We start from the raw sequence: 26,585 nt of genomic DNA on the forward strand, positions 1-26,585 counted from the left end.
AAATACTGTAGAACTAATGCCTATATGTGTGTAATTTTCTCAGATTTTTTCAGAGATATTGATTTTTGTCGAGCGCCCCGACAGGGACAGTTGGCATGGAATGACCCATATACAACAGTCAAGACAGATGGGGCTTAGGTTCCTTCGGTTAATTTACGTCCACTGTCCAGTAGCATGCGGCATCTCGTACTGAACGGTGGACAGCGCTTCACTGTGAGCTCCATCACGAAAGCTGCCAAGGAAAGGGTCAGCCCTAACACCAAGGAAAAGAACGCCCCCTGCATATCTTCCAGTCGGTAGGCGGCAGCTTCTTCGGGCTCTTCGACGTAGCATCTGGACGCGTTGAATATGAACGGTTCAATTGGCCTGTCCTGGAGGCCCATTTCGAATGCCCTCCTAAGGCTGAAAAATAAAGAAAAGAAAGAGGCGTTATAGAGGTAATCTTTTCTGCCTTGGAGCGCAATAGGAAGTGAAAGGCAGAACTTCATAATAGAACACTAGAGAAAAATCTGGCGCTATTGTCTATGGGAGCATAGGCATGTGCACGGAGGACCTGGGGGTGCGACCCTCTCCCCCTCCCCTCCACGAGGGGGCGCAAAGCCTGCCCAGTGCCCTTACTCCGTCGGACTTGTCCTGTGGTTGCTTAAAGTGCGAGGTTATGGCCATGCAGCTTTTTGACAATAATTGCCGTGTAGGACTATTGATGTTGCATTCTATGAACTGTTTACTTGCCATTTTTACGCCTGAAAAGCCGAGGACCAAAGGAAGGTCGTTGTGGGAAGCACTTCAGCCCTTCATTTTCATTTTTGCCTCCACTGCGAACCTTGCTTTCTTTCGAACTGGACCAACGGGACTTCTCCGCCTGCCTTTATGGGGAACCCTGCGCAAGCCTATGTATGGGAGCTGTGACTCATGGCGCTTCAGCCAGCATAGGAACGGTGGGTAGTGCATTGCTTTGCCCAAGCTGTGTTCTTTTGGCTCTGTGTGGCTCCGTGTGGCCTGCCGCCGCTTCGTCGTAAGACAAAGTTCATCAAACGTTCAGCAGTCCCACTTCACCAGTTTGACCCTTTCAAAAGAGCCGTGACACGAATTTTAAATATTTTAGAATTTTTGAGCTAAATAAAAAAGCTCATGTTGAGAACCGTAAAAGGAGTACCGTGGTGCCTGGGAATGCATCGAAAATACTTTTAATAACGCTACCTTTAAAAAAAACACCTTTGGCTTCAATATAGAGGGGGCGGCTTCTCAGTGATGTGTCATTGCAGTGTGACGTCACGGGGAAACAGCAACTCGCGACGTACTAGCGTCAGATCTGTCATCTGCTCGTGGTGCACGTTAATATCGATTAGTGAATTGTCGTCCATCGACTCCAACAGTGATTTCTGCGGTTTAGACTGCATGCAGGACGCAGAATTCGCGAACACTGTGGAACCATGTTGACTCGTCGTCGGGATAATGTCCATTGCGGTGGGGCTTGCTTGCAGATGCTAAGCGATGAAAACTTTAAAATCAAAGTAAAATATTTTATACGTGTTGTCTGACTGCGGCGCGTGGAGAGCATTAACAATGCATACCAAGGAAGCGTAAAATGTCTGTTTTCCGATGTCTCAAAATCGTGTCAGTACTCCTTTAGCGCGATCAATTCAAATAAGTTCACGAGGTTCACAACGAACCACTCTTTTGCGCAAAACAAAAGTCAAAACACAACAACAAACGAAGCCACAAGTGTGTTCGAAGCCGCAGGCACATAAACTAGACAAATCCACGTACTACCCATCATTTCCATTGGGGTTCAACGATCGCCGCGCCACAGTGCCCTCTAGTAAATATTGTAGGAAACACTGTGAGAAAAGTGGCCAACAGTGTACGAGGTATTGTGAAGTCGACCATTTGTCAATCGCTGGACGAGCATAAGATCAGCACACACAGCTGCCATAATAACGCTCATAACACGAGCACTGTTGAATATCATTGGCCAGAGTTCGATAATGCTGGCTATTGCTGGACGATGATCGTTAGTTCGTTACCGAACTGACCCGCAAATTGCCGCTGCACATAACTACTGCTATTTAATGCTGACCAGTGCTGACTACGTCTGGTGATGTTGACGAAGGTTTGTTAGCGGTCATTAAAAAGATATATAAGACAGTTTGATGTCATCCTCATTATTACCCTAACTACGTCCACTGCAGGGCAAGTGCCTAGCTCATGTTTCTCCAATTCAACCAGTCTAGTGCTTGCTATGACCACGTTATACCCACAAACTTCTTGACGTCATATACCCACTTAACTTTTCGCCCCCCGCCTCTCCCCTCCGCCTTGCGCACTTGCCTTTTCTCGGAATTACAGTCTGTTACACTTAATGACCAGCTTTTATTTTTCCTTCTCGCTACATGCCCTTCCCGTGCCGATTTCTTCTTCGAGATTTCGACTAAGATGTCCTTAACACAAATGTGTTCCCTCACCCATTTTGATGTATGTAAGGTTAAGTCCATCTTTTACACTTGCAATTTGTTACGCCAGTGCAGGATAGCAAACCCCATGTATGTAACCTGTCTGACATTCCTTTAAATCATTTTCACCTTCTCTCTTTGTCTGCACAATGCGTTCTAAGCGCTGACCAAACCGTACAAGATAATGGTTGTTCTTAACAAAAGGTATCTCTCAGTAAATTTCTTAATATATTGAACAAAAAGAAATTGAGATTGAAATTGCTTGATGACACTGTATGATGAAGCACTTCAGCTTCACTAATAGAAATAATATTGAGGGCTTTACGTGCCAAAACCACGATATATTCGTGAGAGAAGCCTTAGTAGACGGCTCCGAAAATTTCGAACACTTGGTGTTCTTTAAAGCACCCCTGACAACAAAATTGAAACTTCGAGGTGTTTGCATTGTTTAACTTTCCTGTATGCGTGGACACTTCTGACGAATTATGAGTGTCGAACACTGTCTTTAAGATTATTAATTTGGTTTTAAAGTAAGTTCATCTCGTTGTAAAGTACTCGTCTGAGTTGGCAGCCCCTCGCCACATCACCGCTGGTATGACGTAGATCTTGGCCCCCTGTTACGCTCTACGAGTAAAACAAGTACTGTGGACACCACAGAATATTTGCGGTGCACGCGCAATTTCACAACTGGCACCCAGAGAGGCCTATTGTTCCTCACCCCTCTCGCTCTGTTGTAGGCCTGCTCTCGAGGTAGTTTTCCTGGGGGGACACGCGCTTAACAGGCTTAACTCATACCGAGGCATCCACATCGTTTCCATCTCTACCACGCGCGGGGCACCCGATTTGAAAACAGCGCTTTCAACGTCAACACAGCTTGGGCTCTCCCCCGCATGGGGCGCTAGTTTCTTATGATATTTAGGCGGGCGTTTCGAAGTGATTGTAAAATGGTCACAATTAATGACGCTAGCATTTGTTATGCGATACGTTGCAGAATTTACGATTCAATTACGGTGTTACCAGGCACAAAGCTACACATTACAGTAATAAAGTCACAAACAAAAATTTCGCTGTCAGAGGTCTATTAACGCGCGCTAACATCGCACAGTACGCGGGCTTCTACCATTTCGCCCCCACCGAAATGCGACTGCCGCTGCAGGGAACAAACCTGCGTTAATTCGGGTCTTCAGACGAGCATCTTCCCTAAAGGAAATCTGTTAATAATTGTAAAGGAACTCAAAGAATGCGGTCTCCTGTTTTAACTTATGCCCCTTGAACAAGGAGGCCGGCATCTGTAAAATCATTGCTTTTGCCACTTTTCCTCAGCTAGCCATTATCATGCCATAGTTGTAAGTGTTAAACTGGGGTACGCTGCTTGCTTTCTGTAGTTGCGACAGAACAAGGGTGTGGTGAGCTGTGAGGGGCGTGCCCGCGGACACAGAGTGAATATTAAACAAAAACAAAATGAACAAGGACTGCAACGATCAATCTTCAACGTGAGCGCGTGCTTTTATTACGGCAACCAAGAACTTCCGCACACCAAAATGAGAACATTCCGAAGCATATTCTGTAATTACGCTTATGCACCGCTCCTAGCCTAGGTGCGCAATCCGTGAAGGCTTTTTGCTTTTCGTCGCGGCACGAAACTTGTCTGAATAACGAGCAGCAAAAGTGGTGTTCATTCACTGTTCTTGCTGCTCTGCATTAAACATATTAGGCAGTCGTTCGCTTAAAGAAGAGACATATCGCTAACTGCACTCTACCAGCTCCAAGACTCCATCTTAGTTTTGACAATGGCGCATTGCAGTAACGCTGGTTTTACAGGTTTCCTAGAGTTAGCTGTTAATTAAAATCACAAGTAATAGTTAAGGGGACCATGCAGCAACACGAAATTAATTACACGGATGAGTTTTATGTAGTTTTTCGTACGTCATTTCCCGGAGAATTTTTCAGCAGTGTTGGACTAGACAAGGGTAGCTCGATCAGATTGACTATACCGGATACATAGTTTATTAGCAGTGGTTGGTCTGGTACAGATTAAAAAAAAACACAGTAATTCGTTACGCTATAAGACGGACACGAAATCTCGTCCCTGCGTCGCAGGAAAAGAAAGCTTTCAATCAAGCTAGGTAAGCAGATTGTTAAAACAGCAGTAATATCATGGACACGAAGTTTATTTTGAGTGAACATGTTATATTTAGCGGAACAATGTGAAAACGATGTGAAAACGCGTTACTGCCTACCTTTAACTCAGACTATTACAGATTCGCACGCAGTGTTATTATCCATGAAGTGGGTATTTTCAGTTAGTACTTTTTAGTATATTGCTTTAGTATGAAAACAAGACTTTAAATTCAGACAAAGTTGTTGTAATTATGTAAAATATTTCATAAAGACAAACAACTTCTGAACGTTGGTGGTGCACCTATCAGGCTGCGGGATGTAACTTCAACTGTGTGGCAAGGTATGCATAGTTCGAGGACTGTAGCAGTGGAATGCCGTGTATTATGTACTTTTGAAAAAGTGTGTCCTCCTTCGGTTTCTTTCCCATGCAAAGAAATGTGCAGCATAGACTATCCACTAATGAAATGCCTGATAGGACGTAAGCATTATTTGTAATTGCGTCACTTAACCAGCCTCCTTAACCAACAACCAAGACTGCACAATATACACGTTCAATCAGCATTTTTTACAGTATAATGTATGTATGACTTTTTGAACGTGTATGTATGTATAAATAGGCATGGCGTTAAATAAAATTATTGTTTCACACTCACCGCCATACGAGCGGCGCTGATTAACACTCCCTGCTTTACGTGAACATAAATACCCGAAAAGTAGACGGGAGGATGACCGTCCCAGTAGCTCAATTGATGGAGCAACGGACGCGTTATTGGAAGGTTGCAGGTTTGGCTCCTACCGGCGGCAAGTTATCGTTTCGTGCACTTTAATTTCTTCCCATTTATTTACAATTACCCCAATACAGTTTTAAGACTACAAATGCCGTCCCCTATATCTTCCTTGGCGTCACTGTCTGTTGGATTTCACCAAGATTCTGTCTAACAAGAATAACAAGCCCTTAGAATTCCCCTTCTTTCTTTCGTGTGTCTTGAATGTAATAGATACCTCTGAATAAGTATATATAAAAAAAATTGGGAGACGCTTAAGCTTCGCCTTTAAGAGTTGAACGCGATAGCTATATCCTGCCCCTAGTGCGCACTTCGAACACTACGAGTGTTAAACAGAATGCGCGCACTAAGGTGTGTGCCTTACGTAATGGGTAACATGCTCTAAGCCAGGAGCAATTATGCGCGAGAAACTTTTTCGAAGTTGCGCTGCACCCACTACGTGGTCTTAAGGGAATATGCGCTGTAATGTGTGTTTCTTTTGTAATGGGTGGCTGTCTTTAAACCACCAAGTCGTTATGATATTGACGTGGTGTGACGCCCGATGGCAATGTACGCTTGTACCACGCAATATTACTGCCATATTACATATCGTACTGTGACACCTGTATACAGGACGCCTATTTTTGGGAAGCATCAAAGTTACTTTCAGTGCAGCTCCAAGCAGAGGCGTGGCTGTGTCGGTTCAGTAACACATGACCACCCACGCGAAAGAATGGTTGAAGAGATGTAAATTCTATCGAGACGTGTATGAGAAAGTCCTTGAAGTATCGTTTTCAGACCATTGCATCGTCATTGCTCAACTAGGAAAAAATTCCAATGTAAAGTTCCGTCCTCGTTGGGCTCTTTGGAAATTTAATTCCACCCTTTTAAGCGACAAAGCATTTACTACTGAGGTGTGTAAAACTATGACCACTTGTTTTAACGCTGATTTACCTTTATTTGCTGCATGGGAGTTGTTCAAGCAAGAGGTGCGCGCACTCGCTATAGAACAAAGTTCTGTAAAATCGTTCTATAAGAAAAACGAAGAAAAGATGCTAGAGAATAGCCTCAGAAGCCTTTATGAGATAGAAAGTGAAGCACCTGGTTCATGTGTTGAAGAAATTGCTAGTATCAAATGTGAAATTCAACATTTTAATGCAGAACGCTACAGAGGTGCGCGTATTCGCTCGCGCAATAATCGAGCACTAAATTCCGAGAAACCAACTCGTCAGGCTCTGCTTGACGAGCATCGAAACGCAATGTCAAAAATGATATGGGAAGTATACTCTAATGGTACTTTGGTGACCAATCCAGATGATATCATGGCAGAATTTGAGAACAACTACCGAACATTGTTAAGTGCTAATACTTCTGCTCAGAATGTTCAACTTCTTGATCAATTCGTGTCCCTCATTAAGCCATTAACAGATGAAGATTGTTCACTTGTAAGCGGCCCTGTTACTCAGAAAGAGCTAGAACTTGCCATCGATCAATTGCCTTTATCGAAAACACCAGGTCCTGATGGAATATCAGGTGAATTTTATAAGGCATTTAAGGGACGTCTATGTCCCATTCTAATGAGAATTTTCTCAGAGGCGTTAGAGATCGAGGCTTTTCCACAGTCTTTCACAAAAAGTCACACAATTTTGATTCCAAAGAGTGCTGATAAAGAAAAATTACGTCATGCTGATGGTTACAGGCCCATAACGTTATGTAACGTAGACTATAAGATTTTTGCCAAGATTTTAGCTAATAGGTTGCAGATTGTAATGTCGATTGTTGTTGGACCCCATCAAACATGTGGACTGAAAGGCCGTTCTATACAGACTAACATCCACATCGCTCGTACTATTCTAGATTTTTGCTCAAATTCTTTTGACCAACTTGCATTACTGCAAGTTGACCTCGCAAAGGCATTTGATCGTGTTTCTCACTCGTTTCTGTTTTCCCTTTTACAGCAAGCTAATGTGGGCTCAACACTGTTAAAAGGAGTGAAACTTTGTTATAATAATTGCTCTACCCGCCTAATAGTGAACGGTCATCTCTCGCAGCCTATATCTATCAGCTCTTCTGTTAAGCAGGGATGTCCTATGTCGCCGCTCCTTTTTTCTCTATACTTAGAACCGATGTGCTTGCATATTATTCAGTCTCACAATGTTCATGGCTTCAGACTGCTAGAGAATGAAGTTAAAGTTTTAGCATATGCAGATGACATTGCCTTTTTTTGTACTGACAAACCCAGTATTGAAAGGATTGTTGATGCAATAGAGCAATTTGGTAGCGTCTCAGGCGCACAGGTAAACTATTCTAAGAGTTCAGGTTTGTGGTTTGGGTCATGGGGATCTACACCTGATCAGTTTGCCGGTATTGAGTGGTCTGTGGTGCCACCAAAATATCTTGGTGTTCCACTAAGTGCACACAAGTCAAGCGCACAGTACTGGAAAGATAGGGTGGCAGGCCTTGAGCGTTATGCTAAATCTTTTATACCACATAACCTTTCAATTTTCGGTAAAGCGGAAACGTGCAACAAGTTTTTGGCTACAAAACTTTTCTATGTACTACAAGTGCTGCATTGTGCTAGAGCGCATATTCAGAGCTTTCATCGTAAATTTGCAACATTTATATGGTCATCAACATATGAATCCATGAGACGAGACAATCTATTCAGACCAGTTAGTGCAGGTGGGCTAGGTCTAGTACATCTGTACGTGTGGCAAATTGTATCTCGCTACTTCTTTTTCCGCGACGCTTCCCATCCTATTATTCGAGCATTCTTGCAGGTAAACCTGGTAAATGTGCTACCTAATCTAGTAGTTTCATCCGATTCTTCTCCGCGACCATGTTTATGGGGATTTATGCGAGAAGTTTATTTCTCTGTTCGTTTTTTAACAGTTAGGTTTTCAAATGAATATTTGTACTGTGTATCACGCAAAAATCTTTACAGAGATTTAATAGCGATGCTGTTTCCGCCACCACTTTATCGTGCAAAATACTTGGGACTGCCAGGACATGATGTCTTAGATCGAGTACGTAAAATGCCGCTGACACCATCGACAAAAACGTTCTTTTTTAAATTACATTCAGAGACTTTGCCTGTGAAGACTTGGCTTCGTTCAAGAGACATTTTTGTGTCGTCCGTTGATTGTCCTCTGTGTGATGTGCCAGAAACAATTGAACATTGTTTTATAGGCTGCAGAGATGCAATCTTATTTTGGGATGTGCTCCAACGAACTCTTCAAAAAGACTTTGTGCTAAATTCCCATTCCGTGCGATATCTCTTGCCAGCGAGTTGTAATGACATACCATCCGACATGTTTCTTCTCATTGGAATGCATAGCCTGTGGAAGACGCGCATGTTGCAGAGAAACGCAGAGCCGATAGTTTCCTCAACAGCCCACTTCATTAGGTTGGTCACTCAGCTAAGAGATGTCTACGAGCAAATGGAATATCAACCAGAATGGTATACGGCATTGGTGAGGTGCTTATCCTTACCGCTGTTCTAGCACACAATTGGAAAATCAGTTATGTGATGTATCCGCTATAGAGGTGATTGCGAATTCTGTAGTGCCTTCTGTTCGTCATTGTGTTGCGATAAGAGCATAATTAACATATTAGTTCTTTGTCTGTATTCAAATGCTTTCAAGTGCTATCCTATGTTGAATAAATACCATGAAAGAAAAAAAAAAAAAAAAAAAAGAGGCGTGGCTGTGTGGTAGAACACCTGCTTGCCACGCAGACGGCCTGGGTTCGATTCTCACTCGGACCCAACATTTTTATTATTTCTTTTATTTGCAGCTTTTTCGATTTTTCGGTCACGGACAAGATGATGATTTTTCGCTCACAACCAACGGTGCCGACGCCGACGGCGGAATTTCTGCGATACGAGCTAAAAATATATGCCTGTGATAAGCCTGTGTCGCGTTAAAAATACATGCCTGTGATAAGATGTAAAACCATGCATATACTTTGTGCGTTATGAAACGTTTGGTATGTTATGACAACTGATGCAGGCTGTATTATTCATCAAGGAGTGAAGACCTCGTTAGGGTTTTTAGAACTTAGTCCTTGCCTCCCCCCATGAACATTTTGTACTCTTCCTGCAAAAATGATTAATGTCCAATTTTCAATGTCCGCGTCTACTTCTGCCAGCAGCGCCAAATCGAACGTTGCTTTAACAACCACGCCATACTTTACCCTTTCAGCCGACACCTATGAAGAACTGCCTGTAAAAGTGTCAAATCAATACAACGTAGTAGCAAGGCACTCGATATTCTATTCTAAGAAAAATATTGTGATAATACGTTAGTTTATGTGTCTTATGGTCATTATTCATAATTAAAATATAATTAAACAGATAGTCATTCGTAATTCATTCGTCCACTATTTTTGCATAAATAGAATGAACTGTCCGGCTAGAAATATAGTGCAAATTTGTGTTCAGTTATTTTCCTTTTTAACAAAGAAAAATTATAGTTTTGACATAGCTGACGGGAAGCCGCCCGTCCAACGACTTGTCGAACATGGTAGTGCCGTCAGCAAAGTGATCATATGCAGCAGTAAACCTTTAACATGACGTTAATTGCAGAAAAGTTTATTATAGAGGAGGTTCAGTTGGTCCAAAGCACTATGTATTTTGCTTTTTCTTAGCCCCTAGTCGATACAAATAGCGGTAACAAATGGTGCACATAAATGTGTACTACGCATGTAACCTGTATTTTTGTATTATGTACTTTATGTATCCCCCCACTGTAATGCCTATGAAGGCGCTGTGGGTATTTGATGAATAAATAAATAAATAATACCGTGAGCGTTATGACAGGGAACACGCGAGCGCGTGGCAAATAGCCTCGAACCAGACGCGCGGTGATTCGCGGCAGCCGCTGACGGAAACAAAGTGGAGAGGGCGCTGCGGCCCCGCAAAATGTCAACACGCCCGCCTCGCTATTGCTCATTAAGAACTGCATATCACGGGCCACTCACGGGTGTAAGGGGAGTATGCCAAGCAAAGCGCGGCAGTGCGCTGTCTATAGGCTTCCAAAGCAACGTCGAGCGGCGCCACTGCTCTTATCGCAACTGGGGGCATCCACGTCCACAACACGGCCGCCCCCGCTTCCGCGCACTCGCAGAGCTCTCGCATTGCATCTGTGGTGCGTCACAATGTAACTATTGCTGACTAGTAGTGCTGTGGGCCGAATGAGGAGCGCATGCGCGCACGTGTTCTTGCCGCCGCCGCTGGCAAATCCGGCGACGACCGCCTTCACGGACAGCGACTGCCCCCAGTAACGCATAGCTCAGCCGCGCGAGCGTCGCGCCCAAACCTGGGCTTGGGTTCCCTATAGCTCCCCAGAAAATACCGCCTTTCGATTCATCTTCGCGTGTGCGTGTGGCACATAAGTTCAAGATACAGCAAAATATGTTAAAAAAAACGCTACTTATCTAAGCGACGTGTTAATATCAAGCTATTATTTGCTACAGGTGTCTCACCCTTTCCCTTTATATTTGCAGCAGAGCTGTTATGGTCAAGGTCCGCCGTGTGTCGTAGGTAGAAAATCATCATCATCATGAACCGACACGCTCTCAATCACCACCCAAGCTCTCGGTAAAGACGGTCGACAAGATAAGCCTCAACGCTCGACTCCTAATCGGTGTTCGCCGCCCGTGTGTTCCCTTCATATTTAGTGGACCAGTGTGGGGAGGAGTGGGATTCGCCCAATTTCTGTGGCACAAACGCGCTATAGAGTCTTATAGCACAGCTGTTGTGGGCTAGCTTTGTCTATATGCATAGAGAGAAAAAGATACGCAGACTAAAGAAATATGTAAGAAAATAGAGCAAGCATAGCCATGTATATTAGTAAGCAAAGGACGGGAAAGAGAAAGGTGAGAGCGCGAAAGCCTAACCAATCCAGGACCAGCTAGGTGCCCAGCAGCTCTTTTGAGACCCAGTCTTGCGAGTCTTAGTGCTAGCGATGCTAATTTATTTTAGATGTGAAGCATCTTAGAGCGGAGCTCAATCCGGTGGTGGTGGTGGTGGTGTGCGGCGTGACCACACTTACTGCGCATGCGCAAACCTTCTCCACTACCCCTCTCCCCCTACCCCTCTCCACATCGCCTCTCCCCTTCCCTTTCCCCCTTCTCTTTCTTCCTCCCCTTTCCCTTTCCCATCCCCCTCACCTTTCCCCTCTCTACTCCTCCTCTCCGCTCCGCCTCTCCCTCCCCTCTCTCCCCCTTTCGCCCCCCCTCTCCCTATCACCTCTCCCCCTCCCCCTCCCCTATCACTTTCCCTCCCCCTCTTCTTTAATCCTCTACTTTCCCTCTCCCCTTTCCCTCTCACCACTCCACCTCTGAAACGCGGGCTCTACATGCCGAAACACTGCTTCGCATCACCTCATGGTCCCCTTTAGCGGGAGATGGTGTGATTTTCATTATTTTTTTGACGGCGCCATCCGAGTATCGGTCGAATTGGGGTTTGAGGGTATTTAAAGGGTTAAGCCGTGTTTACGTACTGAGCGTTTATGGTGCGCTTGATGTCCGGGTTCAGGCTCTTCCTCAGCATCATGCCCACGGCCTGCAGGTGCAGACCTCGAGGCGCCCGTCTGAAGCTGCATTGGCCACGCTTCGCGTAGCGGGCCGCCAACGTGGCATCCTGGAAGTTGCGCTCGTGCAGGAGCACGTGACCTCCACCCTCGACGCGGTCAAAGGTGTCATCTTGAACTGCTCCCGGAATGGTTGAGCCTTGAATGAGTTCTACTCGACGCTGCAGCTTTTTGAAGAAAGGTGTTGTTGTTTTCTGCATTGTTCAGACAGAAAGGCGTAAGGAAATAAAACCAAAGACCGAGAGGTGAGCCACATAAGATTAACGTATTGGCGTACCTAGATTGGGGGAGTGACGAGGAGGACAGTAATCAGTAGCAAAGGAAACGAATACCAAAGAGACAGGCTAATGGACAGGATATGCACAGTTCATTCACTAACGAACCACCTTGCCCACCTACCCATTATACTCTAATAGTTCACGGCAAACCCTACAATTTTACCGAGCATATTCGCTTACGAATAATAATAATAATAATAATAATAATAATAATAATAATAATAATAATAATAATAATAATAATAATAATAATAATAATAATAATATGATGATGATGAAGAAGAAGAAGAAGAAGAAGAAGAAGAAGAAGAGGGTTTTATGTGCCAAAACCACGATAGGATTATGAGGCACGCCGTAGTGGAGGTCTCCGGAAATTTCTATCATTTGGAGTTTTTTAACGTGCACTGACATCGCACATTATGCGGGCCTCCAGCATTTCGCCTCCATCGTAATGCTACCGCCGCGGCCGGCATCGAACCCGCGACCTTCTTGTCGGCTGGCGGCCGCCGTAACCACTGTAAGACCCCGGCGGACTTCGGTTACAAAGAAGCCCCTAGCGGAAAGAATGGCCCACTTTGTTTGTGCTCACCATGATGAAATGTTCAAAGCCAGTCCTTCTCTCCACGAGGATCTTGAGCTTCGGAAATCTGAGGATGTCTTCAAGATTGTCCACGTGATCTTCGGTACCCTTCACGAGCATGGTGCTAACGAGGCAGCTGCTCAGCGCCGTAACAATGATGAATAAGAAGAGGCTCCAAGATCCGAGTAGAATTCGGGTCGACACCTTCGCCCCTCTTTTATGACTCGCTGCGACACCACAGTGTTGAAAGTTAGCCTCAATGACGTAGTTACACGTACAGCCGGGCACAATACGAAAGGGAACACATAAATAAAATTGAAAAGTCACAGCAGCTAAACCCAGTCGGCAAGCCCAAAAGTGTTCCCAACGAGGAAAGCTCAAGCGGAATGGTAGCTGTTGCAGTTCCAAACGTCACATTCTTATCGGCGCATTACAGGTATTCGCTGAGTAAACAGGAATCGTGTGTTCCCTCTTATAGTGCTCACTGCTGTACATAGACGTTCTTATGAAAATTAATTTATGCCTTGAAAAAGACAAGTTGTCTCATAACATCATTGTCTCTACTGACGTGCCTTGGTAGATCATTTTCCATGAACATTTGGATGAGTTGTGGGAGCTCACTATTGCTTAATTTCTAGGTGTCAAGGCCTACGCACCTTCGCTAACGCCTCGAGCGCTTATAATGAATGGTAAGGCACGTAACGACATATTAAGTGAAATGGAATCAATTTTGTTTTCGGCGTTATGCAAACGCTGATAGCAGAAATGAAGGGCTAGCAGCGGCTCGGCACACGCGCCGGTAACTACAAGTACTCTCGAAACGCTTGGCGTATTCAGGAGAAACTGAAGCAATTTTAATGAGCTTGGACAGTGGTCACGTTGGCACGTACCTTGCAATTGAGCACAAATGCAGCGAGGGAAGCAGGTGGAGATGAGAGGAAGGAATTCATGATATTTTGTCAAAAATACATAAAAAAACGCTGCGAAAGCACGTGGTGTTCATTAATGATCAGCGCTGAAAATCTCCGCGCTTTTCTACTGTAATGAGCCCTGGTTAGGCAGCTTAACAGAGGTTCCTCTCGGTTAAGTTCCGATTTCTGAAGACATTTGCCTCGTTTGAAATAATAATGAACACTATTTCTACATTTTTTTTACCGTTACAAGAATAGTCTTGTCTCGTGTTTACTGTAGTCCACGAAGCTAGCGGAGCTCAAATTTCCTGTGAGCTCATGATGCGTTATCTTTAAGAGACATAAAGTTATTGAAACTTTATCTGATGTGGATATGCGCTTTCACCTTACAATTAAAAGTGACCTGAAGCCTTTTTTTTTTGTACTTTCATCATTTTGAATGTGTTTGAGAAGAAGGTGCACTCAATGTACAAATGCAGAATATGCATATTGAATCCTCTTTTTATCACAATCTTCAATGCGCAGCGAAGATTTTGCCACATAATAATCTAGAAAAGAAGCTACGCCGCATATTTTTGTTCTTAAGTCCTACCTTACGTGCGAATAGCTGCGATGAGAAATTCTTGTGCGGTTCTCAAACAGAAAGAAATACATGTTCTGGATAAGTTTGCGAATTTCAAGACTGACCATCTTGTTCCACCTGGTTATCACTGATAAGTAGAACAGTTTTGAATAAAACTCCATCTGAGTAAAATAAGTCAGCTGAACAATTCCAAATAAAGTTGCAACATAGATGGAACGGCGTTTTCTTCTTAGGAAGGTTTACGATTTATACAGACGCCAGTACGAATGCAAAATTGTGTTCTACTGCAACACTCTGTTGTATCTAAATCAATCTTCCACACACCTGTTTTATAAATGGCGAACATTGCTTCCCACACCTCTGCATAGTGCCATGTTTAGGTGTGCATGTCCCGTGTACTTTTGGATATGAGTTAAACAGTAAACAATATAACTGGTGCAGGTGATGAGGTGATGAGGTGAGGTGATGTGCGTTGTTTTTATTTCGTAAGTAGATAACTTTCTACAGAATGTCATGAGATATACTTTGCGATTGCGTATTGAAGGCCGTTCTCCATAGGTAAACAGAAAAGAAATTCGCGATTTTTCAGGTTATATGCATGCTTAGCGGAATGATATTACGGCTGCACCGATAAAATCGCATCGGTCTTAGGGTCGCTACCAGTGAAGTTGAAGTTGAAGACCAAATTACCTGAAGTGAAGAAATACGTGCAGCATAGCCAGAAACTGCTCCCGAGTTTTCGAATCATGCCCTTCGTGCTGTTTTCTCGAGTGCACTTGTCGACAGTGAACATCGTAGTAATAAGAAGCATGGAAAAGAAGAGGCCAGCCCACACCTGGGAACGAGATTGCACATCCATACTATTATTATCAGTTCCAATGCCAGTGTTTGCATTACGGCTAAACAATACGAGCATAAAATCGCTAAGCGAGAGCGGCTTCACACGGAGACCTTCCGTGCCACTTGCGAAATCCTCATGCGAAGTCATTTTCTAGGCGTAAAATGTCTGATCTGCTTCTGACAGATACGTAACTTGTTTGCGCTAAACGCAATGCTTTTAAATAAAGTTTGCCTTTGTACGGATTTCGCGTTTGCTTTTATAGTGTCGCAGATGTATCCATCCAATAATTTCACTGGTTGATGTTGTTACTAGTTCGCTTCACCTCGACAAGGCGTGAGGTTGAAGTAAAAAGTTGGGCGCAGAGAGGCCGAACTGAAATCAAATAATTGATGAAATTTGTAGGAAAACTTGCGCATAAAGGAAACATGATGAGAGGAAAAATGTATCGTAATTTCAAGCAGCCAAGCTTGAACCTACCTAGACAAGGAGTAAAAAAATTGCAGTGGCTTAGCTCGGCCATGCCAGGATATACGTAGCGATAGCAAAGGTTCAGCTGATTATTCTTAGCTTTCCAGATTGTCTAGCCTTCCAATTATTAGCCTTCTTCTGTTCATTCTTCATACGCTGAACCACTAACTGCCAGGCAACTACTTCGGGATCCTATGAGATAAGCTTCTCGGCTCTTCTGTGCCGTTGAGCAGCATTTGCGCTCTCCTTCTCCATGGCGTTACCCACCTGCAAACGCCAGTCAGAGGCACTATCAAGCGCCTGCAGCACAGTGTCAGACGGCGACTGCACAGCGAAGGCGAATAGCTGCGCGCGCGCCGGCGCCAGTGTGTCTGCCATGGCTACGACGTCACTCCTCTCGAATGCGCAGACCAGCAGCGGCAAGTCGCGCGCGGCGAAGGCGAATAGCTGCTCGCGCGCCCGCACCAGTGTGTCTGCCGCGGCTACGACGCCACTCCTCCCGAACGCGCAGACCAGCAGCTGCGAGTCGCCCGCGGCGGTGGCGGAGAGCGCGTGAGATTCCGGCTGCGGTCAGCCAGCTGTGTGACATGACTGATCCTCGCGCATGCGCAGCCCGGCTCATGAGGATCCACACGAAATCGGCTCCGGCTGGCCAAGTGTAGCTAACGCTACAAAATTAGTTTGAGTTAGTTTTCTGTTTTTTTCATGTTACTAATCTTCAGTAACAGACTGAGCGCACAGCATAAAGAATATGAAGTTCTGTTGGCTTACATAGACAACGTTTAAAAGGCAAATATGTTCTTGCGATCCACAACAGCAAAAACAGCCCCATTTAAGGTTCATTGGTGTATATCGTGACCGCATACCGAACACCACACGACAAAAGTACAACGCCAGCATTCAAAAGCAAGTTTTGCGCTAAACATTTTCGTAACAGAATATTTCATCCAATCACGACGTGGGGCATATCATTAGCGAAGCCGGATGACCAATGGGGAAACACACTTACGAAAGAGAAGTTTTGTGAATACGGCCACAAGTTATTCACCACGAGCAAGGAGGCCATGTGAGCTCCCAAAGCATTTTTCTATTTCATATCTTTGAAAACAGTGTCGTGTTACATCAGCGTCGTGTTAAGTTGGATTTATTGTTGAAATCTTAATAACTTTCGATATTAGGCCGTCCTACGTACGAGAGCTGCTGCGGGAGCTCACCTAAGAGTCAAGTATACTCAAGTAAGCCTTTACACCGAGATAATTTTCTAAGCTTACCCAAACTTGCCGGAATTATTATCCTATGAAAGACTCGGAGCATGTACAGTGAGCATGGATGGGGCAAACACGCGACAGCATTTTACAGCCAAGCAATAGGTTTGAAGTATAACCCTGTTGCCTAGGACCTGCATAACCGTGCAGCATTTTATGGCTAAACTCATTAAAGAAAACTCATTAGCTGCCATTAGAACTAGTGATAAAACTTGTGCACTGCTCAGGTTGGCGGAGGTTTTTCGAAGTATCGGCGCCAGAGAGCTGTCTGGCCGTAAAACTAGATGCGTGGGGAGGTTGCAAAATGTTTCAGGTTATTATCAGGCTACCCCATGCCCTCATCAAAGCTGGCGTTGGCATCTGACAACTCTTACTGTGTGCCTTCATCTCTTATCAAGAACACTAACAAAATAATATGTCACCCGTACCTGAGCCATAATTATTAGGGAGGTAAACGCGCCATGAAAAAAAAAGAGCACGGGGGATGACACCTTTGTTGTTAGTTTTGTTCAGTAATACTGGAGAGAAGGCCACTTTTACCGTAAAGGCCTTCAACACTTTCTATTTATGTTACTCTTCACAGTTCGCCGAATGCATATACAAATTATCTTACCTCTTCTATAATTCTTATCTGGCTCCTGGGCGTATAATTTACTCATTTCACAGTTTCCTCTCGTCCGAGCAATGCAAAAGCCTCCAGTTACTAAAATAATGTTGTCTAGCTTCAGCCATTGTCAACACCATGCTTTGAAAAAGCATTTCATAGAGTCTACGCGGATGATGACCATGTAGACTACGACGTAAATAGTCTATAGTCGCCACTATGGCCACGGCCTGAGGCGTTTTTGACTAGTTCAATCTAATATGTTTTAGTGTATATTTTTTTCCACACGGCACTTGCTTTCAAGAGGTGCATTATCTCATTATACGAATCATATCATCAGAGAATAGAATTGAGTGCATTTATATAATTCAGAAAACAGGGTGATCGTTGTTGTACTGAGGCGGTGATTTTCCTAGGACTCCCTTTGCGCGACATGAGGAGTTTAAAGGTAAGGTTTAATTGTTATTTTTGCTGCATAATATTTTTGCTAATTCGCTGCCCTTCACGCAGTTATCCTCTCGTTATTTCGCGTCCCTAGAAGGTACCTCCAAGTCGCCTACACGAATACAGTAAATGAAGTACAATGCATTTTAGCTAACAATTGTACGTAGCAATAGTTCATTTGCGCTCTCAACCAGCTTGTCATTAGATGTAGACTCAATAAAATTCTCATAATATTGTCTCATTCACGTGACTATTTACTTTAATTTTATTTCGAAGCAATTTTGACAGTTTGCACATTATCTTTATATCGGCAACAAAGCATCTGGCTATGCAAATAACACGTTGCGCATGCAGACGGCGTGCAGAAGTATTTTTTTTTACGCTAAACCAACAACAGCCCATTACGTCTGTATTTTTCTGGGTTGTTTTCTCTGAAGCAAGAAGCTAGGTATTTGTAGCATCACTGTAGTTCCTAGTGCCGGTACGTTTGTGATGAGCGCACAAATCTTAATATGCCTAAATGTGCAACTTACCTCACTGCTGAAAGAGAAAGCAAACGCAAAAGTATCGACATATTTGCCAGGTTTCGATGTCATCAGGTGAATTTCAGTGAAGAGGTAAGGTGGCGTAATATCTCCCATTTCCATTCTCTCCAAGGTCGGCATCAACGGCCCCACGAAGATGTCACTTTCCTGCGGACAGTTTTGATTTTGCTCATACATCTTGATACATACATGGCTATGCATATCTGTCTGTGAATATTTATTACTTCAGCTGATGCAGTTATTTGCTGTAATGCAACACGGTACGCTTTCCGTGTGATATATACAAAATGACAGAAATTCAGGGGCGCAGTAGCAGCATTTCAGTATTTCTAATTTTAAAGAATTACTCCTATCACTGAGATGTGGGAATCTATCCGTGGGCCCTTTTCTGAAAACACTGACGCAGCAGTGGCTCTCGTAATAATGAATAAATGTAGCTTGGAAATGTTTGTAGAAACAGGATTTCCAAAGAACCTGGAGTTACAAAAGGGAAATACTGTGGCAACTATTCTAAAGGGTTCAGCTAATTTCTAACATATTGTGGTGTCCGTTGAAATTTTTACTTACACCTCGGGCAACTAGTCCGGTAAACCCGGTGTAACTTCCGTTGACTTTAACACCCCAGTGGCTTTCATTGTGGTTAACCACTAAAAGTCTGAAAAGAAATAAAAAGTTATAGAACAGACCGACTAGCGTTCCACGTTGGTTCAATAGAGTAAAAATATTGCTGTAAAGACCATCTCCGTCCAAAGTTATCTGTTATGAGTGACACCTAGAGCTTTCACTATTCCTTTAGTGGAATGTCTTGCCACTGTTACTATATATCGCTGTTTATGCCATTCATCATATAATGAACTACGTAAGTGAGATGTCTTTTTCTCGTATACGTGCAGTAAGAGGAAGGTACATTTCACTAAGTGAGACACTGTGTTGCATTAAATTAAAAACTAAATATGCTGTGTAGAAAACAGGTTCTACTTTGAGTAACCACTAAGAATGTTTCACTAAGTAGAACCACTAGGTATATTCCCAAAAGTTTAAGCCACTATGCTGATCCACTATGTAGGCTAAGGGTTACGTTCCGCTTAGTGGTACTCTAAGAATGCTCAGCTTTGCGGATCCATTACGTTACATGAATAAGTGAAAGTCATTTTGAAAGAAATGTTAATCATATTTCAGTAAACATTACGTACAACGATATTTGAAGTGCATTAACACCCATTGAAGTGTAGTGCCACCAAAGAAGTGTATTAACACCCACTGAAGTGTATTATCACCAACTAGGCCAAATGTCTCTTTTTATGTAATAAGGTAACGTCGTAATGTGCAACTTCAGCTGTTTTCAGGCTATGCGACAGTGCACCTCCAGAGCTTATTAGAGCGAAGTATTCAGAACTAAGGGTACGGAAATTACAGTGGTGGGCATAGAGAAAATCCTTGCGTATTCCTGAGGAGAAAGTGCAGCCAAACGAAATACTATATAAACCAGCTATGGAATATTAAAAACGGAAGAGATATAATAAGCATACTTTGGCAACCAAGAAATTTTAATATTGAATCAGAAGGTGGGAAACATTGTATCTGAAAGTGTTAGTGCATGGATAAAATATTCATATGTTTAGGACGTGTGCAGGGGAACTGAGCATACCACTTTAGCAAAATCTTCAACTTGGGCTAGTTGGTACGGCATTCTAACGTTCTTGCGCCGAGCAAAACGCGCAAAGGACTAAAGAAAAAAATTCGGCAGATCCCACGCGTTGTGGGAATCGGTTTCATGCGAAGCAGTAAGCGAGTACTTCTATGCTGTATTTCATGGCTATGAGCCAAGCATTCCGAGGTGGATCGACGTGTTTTTGTAAGTGTGGTAGCTACGTGCACATCGTGGGCTTACCAGACACGTCGACGACACTGGCGTTTAAAGGGTAACTTACGGCGCGACGTAACGTCAGCCCTACGTTATAGTACATACACCTTTATTATCGAAACTAAGCGCACTTTATGGTGCAATCATGTGAATATAATACGTAAAATCCGTTAATCGGCTCCACCGTGGTCGAGCAATACTTCAATATAGCTTGCTGAATCATAGGAATACGAATGTAATGTTTATTAGACTGCTATAAAACCGTAGCCAACACTGGAACCACTGACGTTTATCTAATATGACGCCTGTATCGTAAGAGTACATATGCAGCATTTATTGCTTTCTTGTAAAAATAGATAGCCAGCACCACAAACACAACTAATGTTGCCCGGACGTTGCGCCTGCACAGGCTGTTTTTCCAAACCAGTTTATGGTCCTGGCGTGGATATGTGGTGGAATACCCGATTGCCGTGCAGAATGCTTGGGTTCGATTCCTGCTGGGATCGTAATTCTTGTTCTTTCCATTCGTAGGGTCAACGCTGCGGATGTCGGTTTTCTTTAACGCTCTCTCATTTAAATTACATACGTCTGTTCTCGCCATTCCTGGGTAGATATGAACTGTTAATCACTAGTGGTGCATACCCGTACACCACGGCCCGTGGTAACCGGGTATGTGCCACACGTGTCTGGAGGGAAGGGTTTGACGACTTACGCGACGGGATTTTCGCGTTATTCATGTCAGGACCCGACAGTCATATTCGTCAAACCATCTTACCCTCTCATGCCAATTTCGGTCTACACCAAGTTAAGGAGGCGATCATGAGCGCACCCAGACGTTGGCGGCTAGATAGATAGATAGATAGATAGATAGATAGATAGATAGATAGATAGATAGATAGATAGATAGATAGATAGATAGATAGATAGATAGATAGATAGATAGATAGATAGATAGATAGATAGATAGATAGATAGATAGATAGATAGATAGATAGATAGATAGATAGATAGATAGAAAAAGGGGACAGGACAAGTGGTGCGTACCACTTGTCTGGTTCCCTTTTTTCGTTAGGCCGTGCGTTTTGCTCCGCGCAACAACCTTGGAATACTACTTTATTTTCTGTATTATCGAAGAGTGGTCTACGAGAACGTTTTCAGCTTGCATGAATTACATTTAAATCAACAGATTATTTGAACTTATCTTTAGTATGTGCTTTGTTGCATACAATGGTTACTTGAAATCGAGGAAAAGATGTGCACTCATTATATATGTCAGTTATGACGTACTTTTTCTTTGTAGCTCTTGCGATAATCTCCAGCATGGTCGGTACAGGACCCTCGAGTAGATACCCGCCAGGCGCAGGTGTGCGTGACGTGTAGGGTATGACCTGCGATATGGTGGGTTGGTTAACACTTATGCAACTGGTATTTTCAAGTGGGGTCGGTAGTATAAACTGAAGTTTCCTACGCGTCGTTAAATCATGCAAATTCCATTCATTCATCTTTGACGCTGGAGAAAACAATGAATAGCGTAGAAATGTGTATACATACTAACCAGGTTATCCGTTTTCAAAACAATGCGAGGTGGCAGATTGATTCTACGAAAATTAGTGGTGTCTTTAAAGAATTCATTTGGCTCTATTTGACGTCAGTGACCTTACACAGTACAAAAATGAAACGTACACCCGGTACATAAACGCTCTGTATGAGAAGGTGTATTTCGTGGCATCTTATCTCAAGCTCATCTTCGCACCTTATAGTGTCTCTTTCAAGTACATGCTACCGCATCCTATCTGAATGACAAACAGCTCAATTTGACATTCGAGGAAGCAGCGAAACGGCACCACACGCTTTGTTTAGAGACAAGAGCAACAATTAAAAATTTTGTTTCTCTTCCAAGTACTTCGCGTCGAGCACTTACTTCCGGTTTTCCAAATATTCAGAGGAAAACTTCTAAAAACAAAACAGGTACGAAGTCAATGGTTCTGCTTCAAGCTAACCCTTTGAGACGCTATATATGCAATTGTGCACACCCCATCTTTTTGTTATCTGTATCGATTAAAGGCTAACAAAGAGGAAAAAACCATGAGTTCTGATTAATTGAACCTTCTGCATAATAAATTTGTTTTCAATTACGTTCATTTTGCAGTGTAATTTTGCATATGATCACTTTGCCGAAGGCACTACTATGCTCAACGAGTCGTTCGACGTGCCGCTTCCCGCGAGCCACGACAAAAGTGTAATTTTTCTTTGCTCAACAAAGACAAAAAGAATTTGCACCATAAGTCTAACTTGACATTTCGTTCTATTTATGCCAAAACAGAGCATAAATGGCTTCAGAATAAAGATATATTTAATTACAATTTAAATTGGACCAATCAAACACAAACAAATTAACGTATTACGGCATTATATTTCTTGCAATAGAAGATCGAGTTCCTTGAAACAATGTTGTATCAATATGGCATATGTACAGACAGTTCTTCATAAGTAGCGTCTGAAAGAGTGAAGTGCTACATTGGATACATTTGATGTCGGAGCGCAGGTTTACTTAAGAACCGAATAATTGTCAAGATAGTTAATGAAAATTAATTGAATGAGTTCTTTGAAAGAGCAGATGGTTTTCTTGTGGGCAGTTGGGATCGTTGCGGCACATGGAGGATCAGATATCAACGACGCGCTTCTTTGTACGTGGCCTCTGAGATCTGCTTCGACATCGCGACGAAACACAGTGTTAGCCTAAGGAATACACTATGGCACACGAACGCGGGCGTGCCAGTGACACTACCAGGTACCTAAGTCAACGATGCGGGTCACCGCCAATTGTTTGTTTTTTATTGTTAGCCTCGCTTTAATCAGCAAAAACAAGTGTTATTCTTCCCCTTTACGCCAGCTCGTCAGTCGCCTCCTCAGAGAAAGTCATATTGTTTTGTAGTCGCTTTTGCGCGAAATCAGCAGGCGAGTGACTACGATGTATCTGATGCGGTCAACACAAAAGGCAGGATTGTACGACAAACTGCGATTCAGGGACGTTGAGTTTTGTGTTAACCCAGCGATATTTCGTTGTGTGAGCTGTCGACGCAGTTGAAAAATGCGCAACTGCAAAATCAGAATAACAGAGAGCTGAGGTAGTTGGTAAGTATTCATTCTAAAAGGATAGGGCGTGCAAACACGGGCACAGGTGTCCTGACTTCTTTCTTGTGCCCGTGTTTGCACTTGCACGCCCTATCCTTTTAGAACGCCCACTCACAGATAAATATATTCATATGAGATTGATACGAAAGTTGCTGCTTGAGCACATAATTTTCGGCGGCATACGATATCCTCGCTTCAGCGTCACCTTTCCTAAAGCGTTGTCGAGGCTGCTGCCGTAGCGGTTGCCCGTCCTCATCTCATTACTATCGCGTTATTGCTAATTTATAAAGGAAATGTTACAAGCAAGTAATTAGGCACTCGCTCACTGTTTTTTTCTTCTTTCACCTGTAACGTACTTGGTCTCCGTTTCCGCTAATGCATAGTCAACTCTCGACGACGAAACTTAATCGTTTGCCCATACTCTTCTCTCTCCCTATTTACCAGCCAGCGCCCCAATCCAATAAACTTCCAAAATGAATACTTTGCTTTTTATCGCGGGAGAGTATTCACGCCTTCATAATGTAACAGCTACGAAAGTATCACTAAAGTTAGCCGCTATGGAGTAGAGGTGTTTTATAAGGCTATTTTTACACTATCACAGGCTTTATTTCATGGATTCGTCGTTTTTTACCTTCGCAGGTCAAGCCAACTCAACGTTATTGGAAACATTTCGGCGCGCACACAATAGACGAAAACGAAAGGCGAGAAGACAAACGATTCGTTTTCGTCTCTTGTGTGCACGCCGAAAGGTTTCCAATAATGTTCTCAAACCAACTCGCCCTGCTCTCCATACTATTACAACTCAACGTTTTTTTCCCCGCTTGCATCGCGCATTAAATGCAGGCACAAGACCGCAGCAGGCGTAGTACCAGGTTAATAGGAGGAACATAGGAGAGGAATTTGCCCTGCAGGGGCTTAGTCAGGCTGGTGATGATGATAATGATGATGATGATGAAGTAACTAACCTGAGTACCTTTGCACACTTGTGACGTTGATGTCTGCTTATTCGACCTACACCTACCTTTGGAACTGTGACTCTCAATGTATCTTCGCTCGCACTGCCAGCTCCAAAAGCTTTGGGCACGAACATGGCTTCCTACTACGCCGAGTAAACGAAACACTTCGACTAGCTGCAATGCAACGCCGCTCGCGTGATGAATGATCCCCACCCCCTTATATAAAGTGTGTTGCTTAGTATCCGGTAGGCGCTGGGTTATTGAGGCAGCCGATAAAATTTACGCAACCATGGAAGTGTGCGCGCGAAAGATACGCAACTTTGATGCCTCTGCAGATTATGCGCGATACGAGAACCTGATGACTAGGTCGTCACTAATGACCCGTTCGTTTTTGCAGACCCAAACGCAGCCTGACATCCACAGTCCCCTTCTTCTCTTATTTCCCCCCTCTCTCTTTCTCTCTATTCCCTTTTCTTACGCATGTCGTTAGCGAGGCTTGCCCGTACCAGCAGATGCGGTGCGAGGGCTCTCCGAATATTCTACGATGCCGCTCAGCAAATTTTTTTGCTTCGTCGCGGCTAAAGTACGACGTATGTCACTGCGTACTCCCCTCCGCTGGAGTCATTAGTTCCGAGCGGAGATTCATCAGCAGCGGGTCGTGGATGTTTCGATGAAACAGAAATCTCCGCAAATACATCTTTGATACGTTCTTTCCAGCGGTGCACTTTTGCCGCGAATGTTTGCACTGTGATATGAACACTCGAAATAGCCTTAGTAATGCACGGGAGTATTGCTGCGCAAGTTTAGTGTCGTTAAGTATCTTTCCGATCGGGTGCCTGCGAACGTTCGAACTTCGAATGTATTTGCTTAATCGTTATTGATCATAACTGGTAGTACTGGAGTTCTGAATTGGCTTTTTTTGAGATCTACTGGACGGTTAGAAATAAGCTTATAATTGTCTCAGGAGGCCATTAGGCTCTTGAAGTATGTTGTTGCGGAGACGACTGAAATGTTTCGCGAGTCAGCTCAGCACATACTGTCGTCTGGGCCACTCTTATCGTAATTTGTGTCTATCGTTGGACAGTGTGCAGCCATCAAGCGCGTCATTAGGGCAGTCGGATAAGCTGTCGCCAACAAGCAATATGACCAGAGAATATGATTTCGAGAAACCTGTTTCTACAATGCTGATTCACTAAATATTTTTTCGTCATTTTATTCCTTTGCTTGGAAGTCATTCCGGCGCAACGCGACATATTATGTCGAAAGAGTAGTTTTTTTTTCATAATAAGGATCGTTTGTTAATAGCGAAACGACTTTCCGCACTGCTGGGCTCGTAATAAACTGGAAAAGCCCTTGTGAAAGCAACACCACTCTCTTTCTTTTAACAGAAGAAATAACTGTGTGTTTTTGAGGTTTGTGTCCACGAACTTCTAGAAGCTGAGACAGAAACTCAGCTTTAAAGATAACTACTGAATAAAAAGACAGTTATAAAGCCGTTTCAAACTGCTGCATGTTGTTTGAAGCTTGAAAATCCTATAAAAGCGCAAAAATCATGCAGGAAATAAGAGCTATGCCATCACGAACGCCTTGAGCTGTGCATGGGTCCTTAAAAAAGTGAAATGATGAATGAATGAATTATTACTTTATTCGTTAATTACGCAGTCCTAGGGTCCCTACAACATGTAGCATAACAAAAACTGCCAACAACAAAAAACATGTAAATTTTGTTTATTGACAAAGAAAGCATAAAAGTTTATTTGAGTATAGGTAAAGAGAGAACGAAATGAAAGAATCTAAGGGTGCTAACTGGAAAAGAGAGAAAGAAAGCATCCAGTTGGCTACCCTTTGAGGCGTGATGACGAAAGAAGAATTTAAGAATGAAATTGAGGATGAAAAGACGCCATCGGTACAGCCATATGGGTGGACAGCGCTACCCAGTCAAACCACAATCCAGCCGCGTTCAGAAATCACGTAGCTGTCCTAGCTACCTTCAGCGCCGGGGATCGACGGTGACGCTGTTCCAGGAATGTCTGCCATGCAATGAATGTCCATTCGATCGTCTGAATACCTTAGACAGTGACTGCTTTTCTAGGTCAAATCAGGAGAACCAAATCCTCAGCGTTTCACCAGAGCCGCAGGCAAAGTATACAATGATATCGGTCAGTTTAATGGGAAGGTAA

The 26,585-nt window shown here is 43.5% G+C and overlaps 1 protein-coding gene across 1 annotated transcript; it reads right to left on the minus strand.

Annotated features, from left to right (window-relative positions):
- Nucleotides 1-134: 134 nt before the first annotated feature.
- On the minus strand, nt 135-18,570 carry LOC119403074 (uncharacterized). Its single transcript, XM_037670022.1, has 5 exons — nt 18,439-18,570; nt 14,974-15,118; nt 12,799-13,016; nt 11,842-12,125; nt 135-402 (listed from the first exon to the last, which is right to left on the minus strand). The coding sequence occupies exons 1-5, from the start codon at nt 18,568-18,570 to the stop codon at nt 135-137; spliced, it is 1,047 nt and encodes a 348-aa protein (XP_037525950.1).
- Between the last annotated feature and the right edge of the window lie 8,015 nt (nt 18,571-26,585).

This window comes from Rhipicephalus sanguineus, chromosome 8 (assembly GCF_013339695.2).
Source record: "Rhipicephalus sanguineus isolate Rsan-2018 chromosome 8, BIME_Rsan_1.4, whole genome shotgun sequence".
NCBI lineage: Eukaryota > Metazoa > Arthropoda > Arachnida > Ixodida > Ixodidae > Rhipicephalus > Rhipicephalus sanguineus.

Bases quoted from the DNA above. Each gene is read 5' to 3' on its own strand.
- LOC119403074 (XM_037670022.1), bottom strand. From the start codon at position 18,570: ATGCCGACCTTGGAGAGAATGGAAATGGGAGATATTACGCCACCTTAC. The intron at 12,126-12,798 runs GTGAGCACAAAC...TGAACAATGCAG, and splicing joins GCTTTGAACATTTCATCATG to AAAACAACAACACCTTTCTT. The intron at 403-11,841 runs GTACGTAAACAC...TTTATTTTTCAG, and splicing joins AAGCGCACCATAAACGCTCA to CCTTAGGAGGGCATTCGAAA.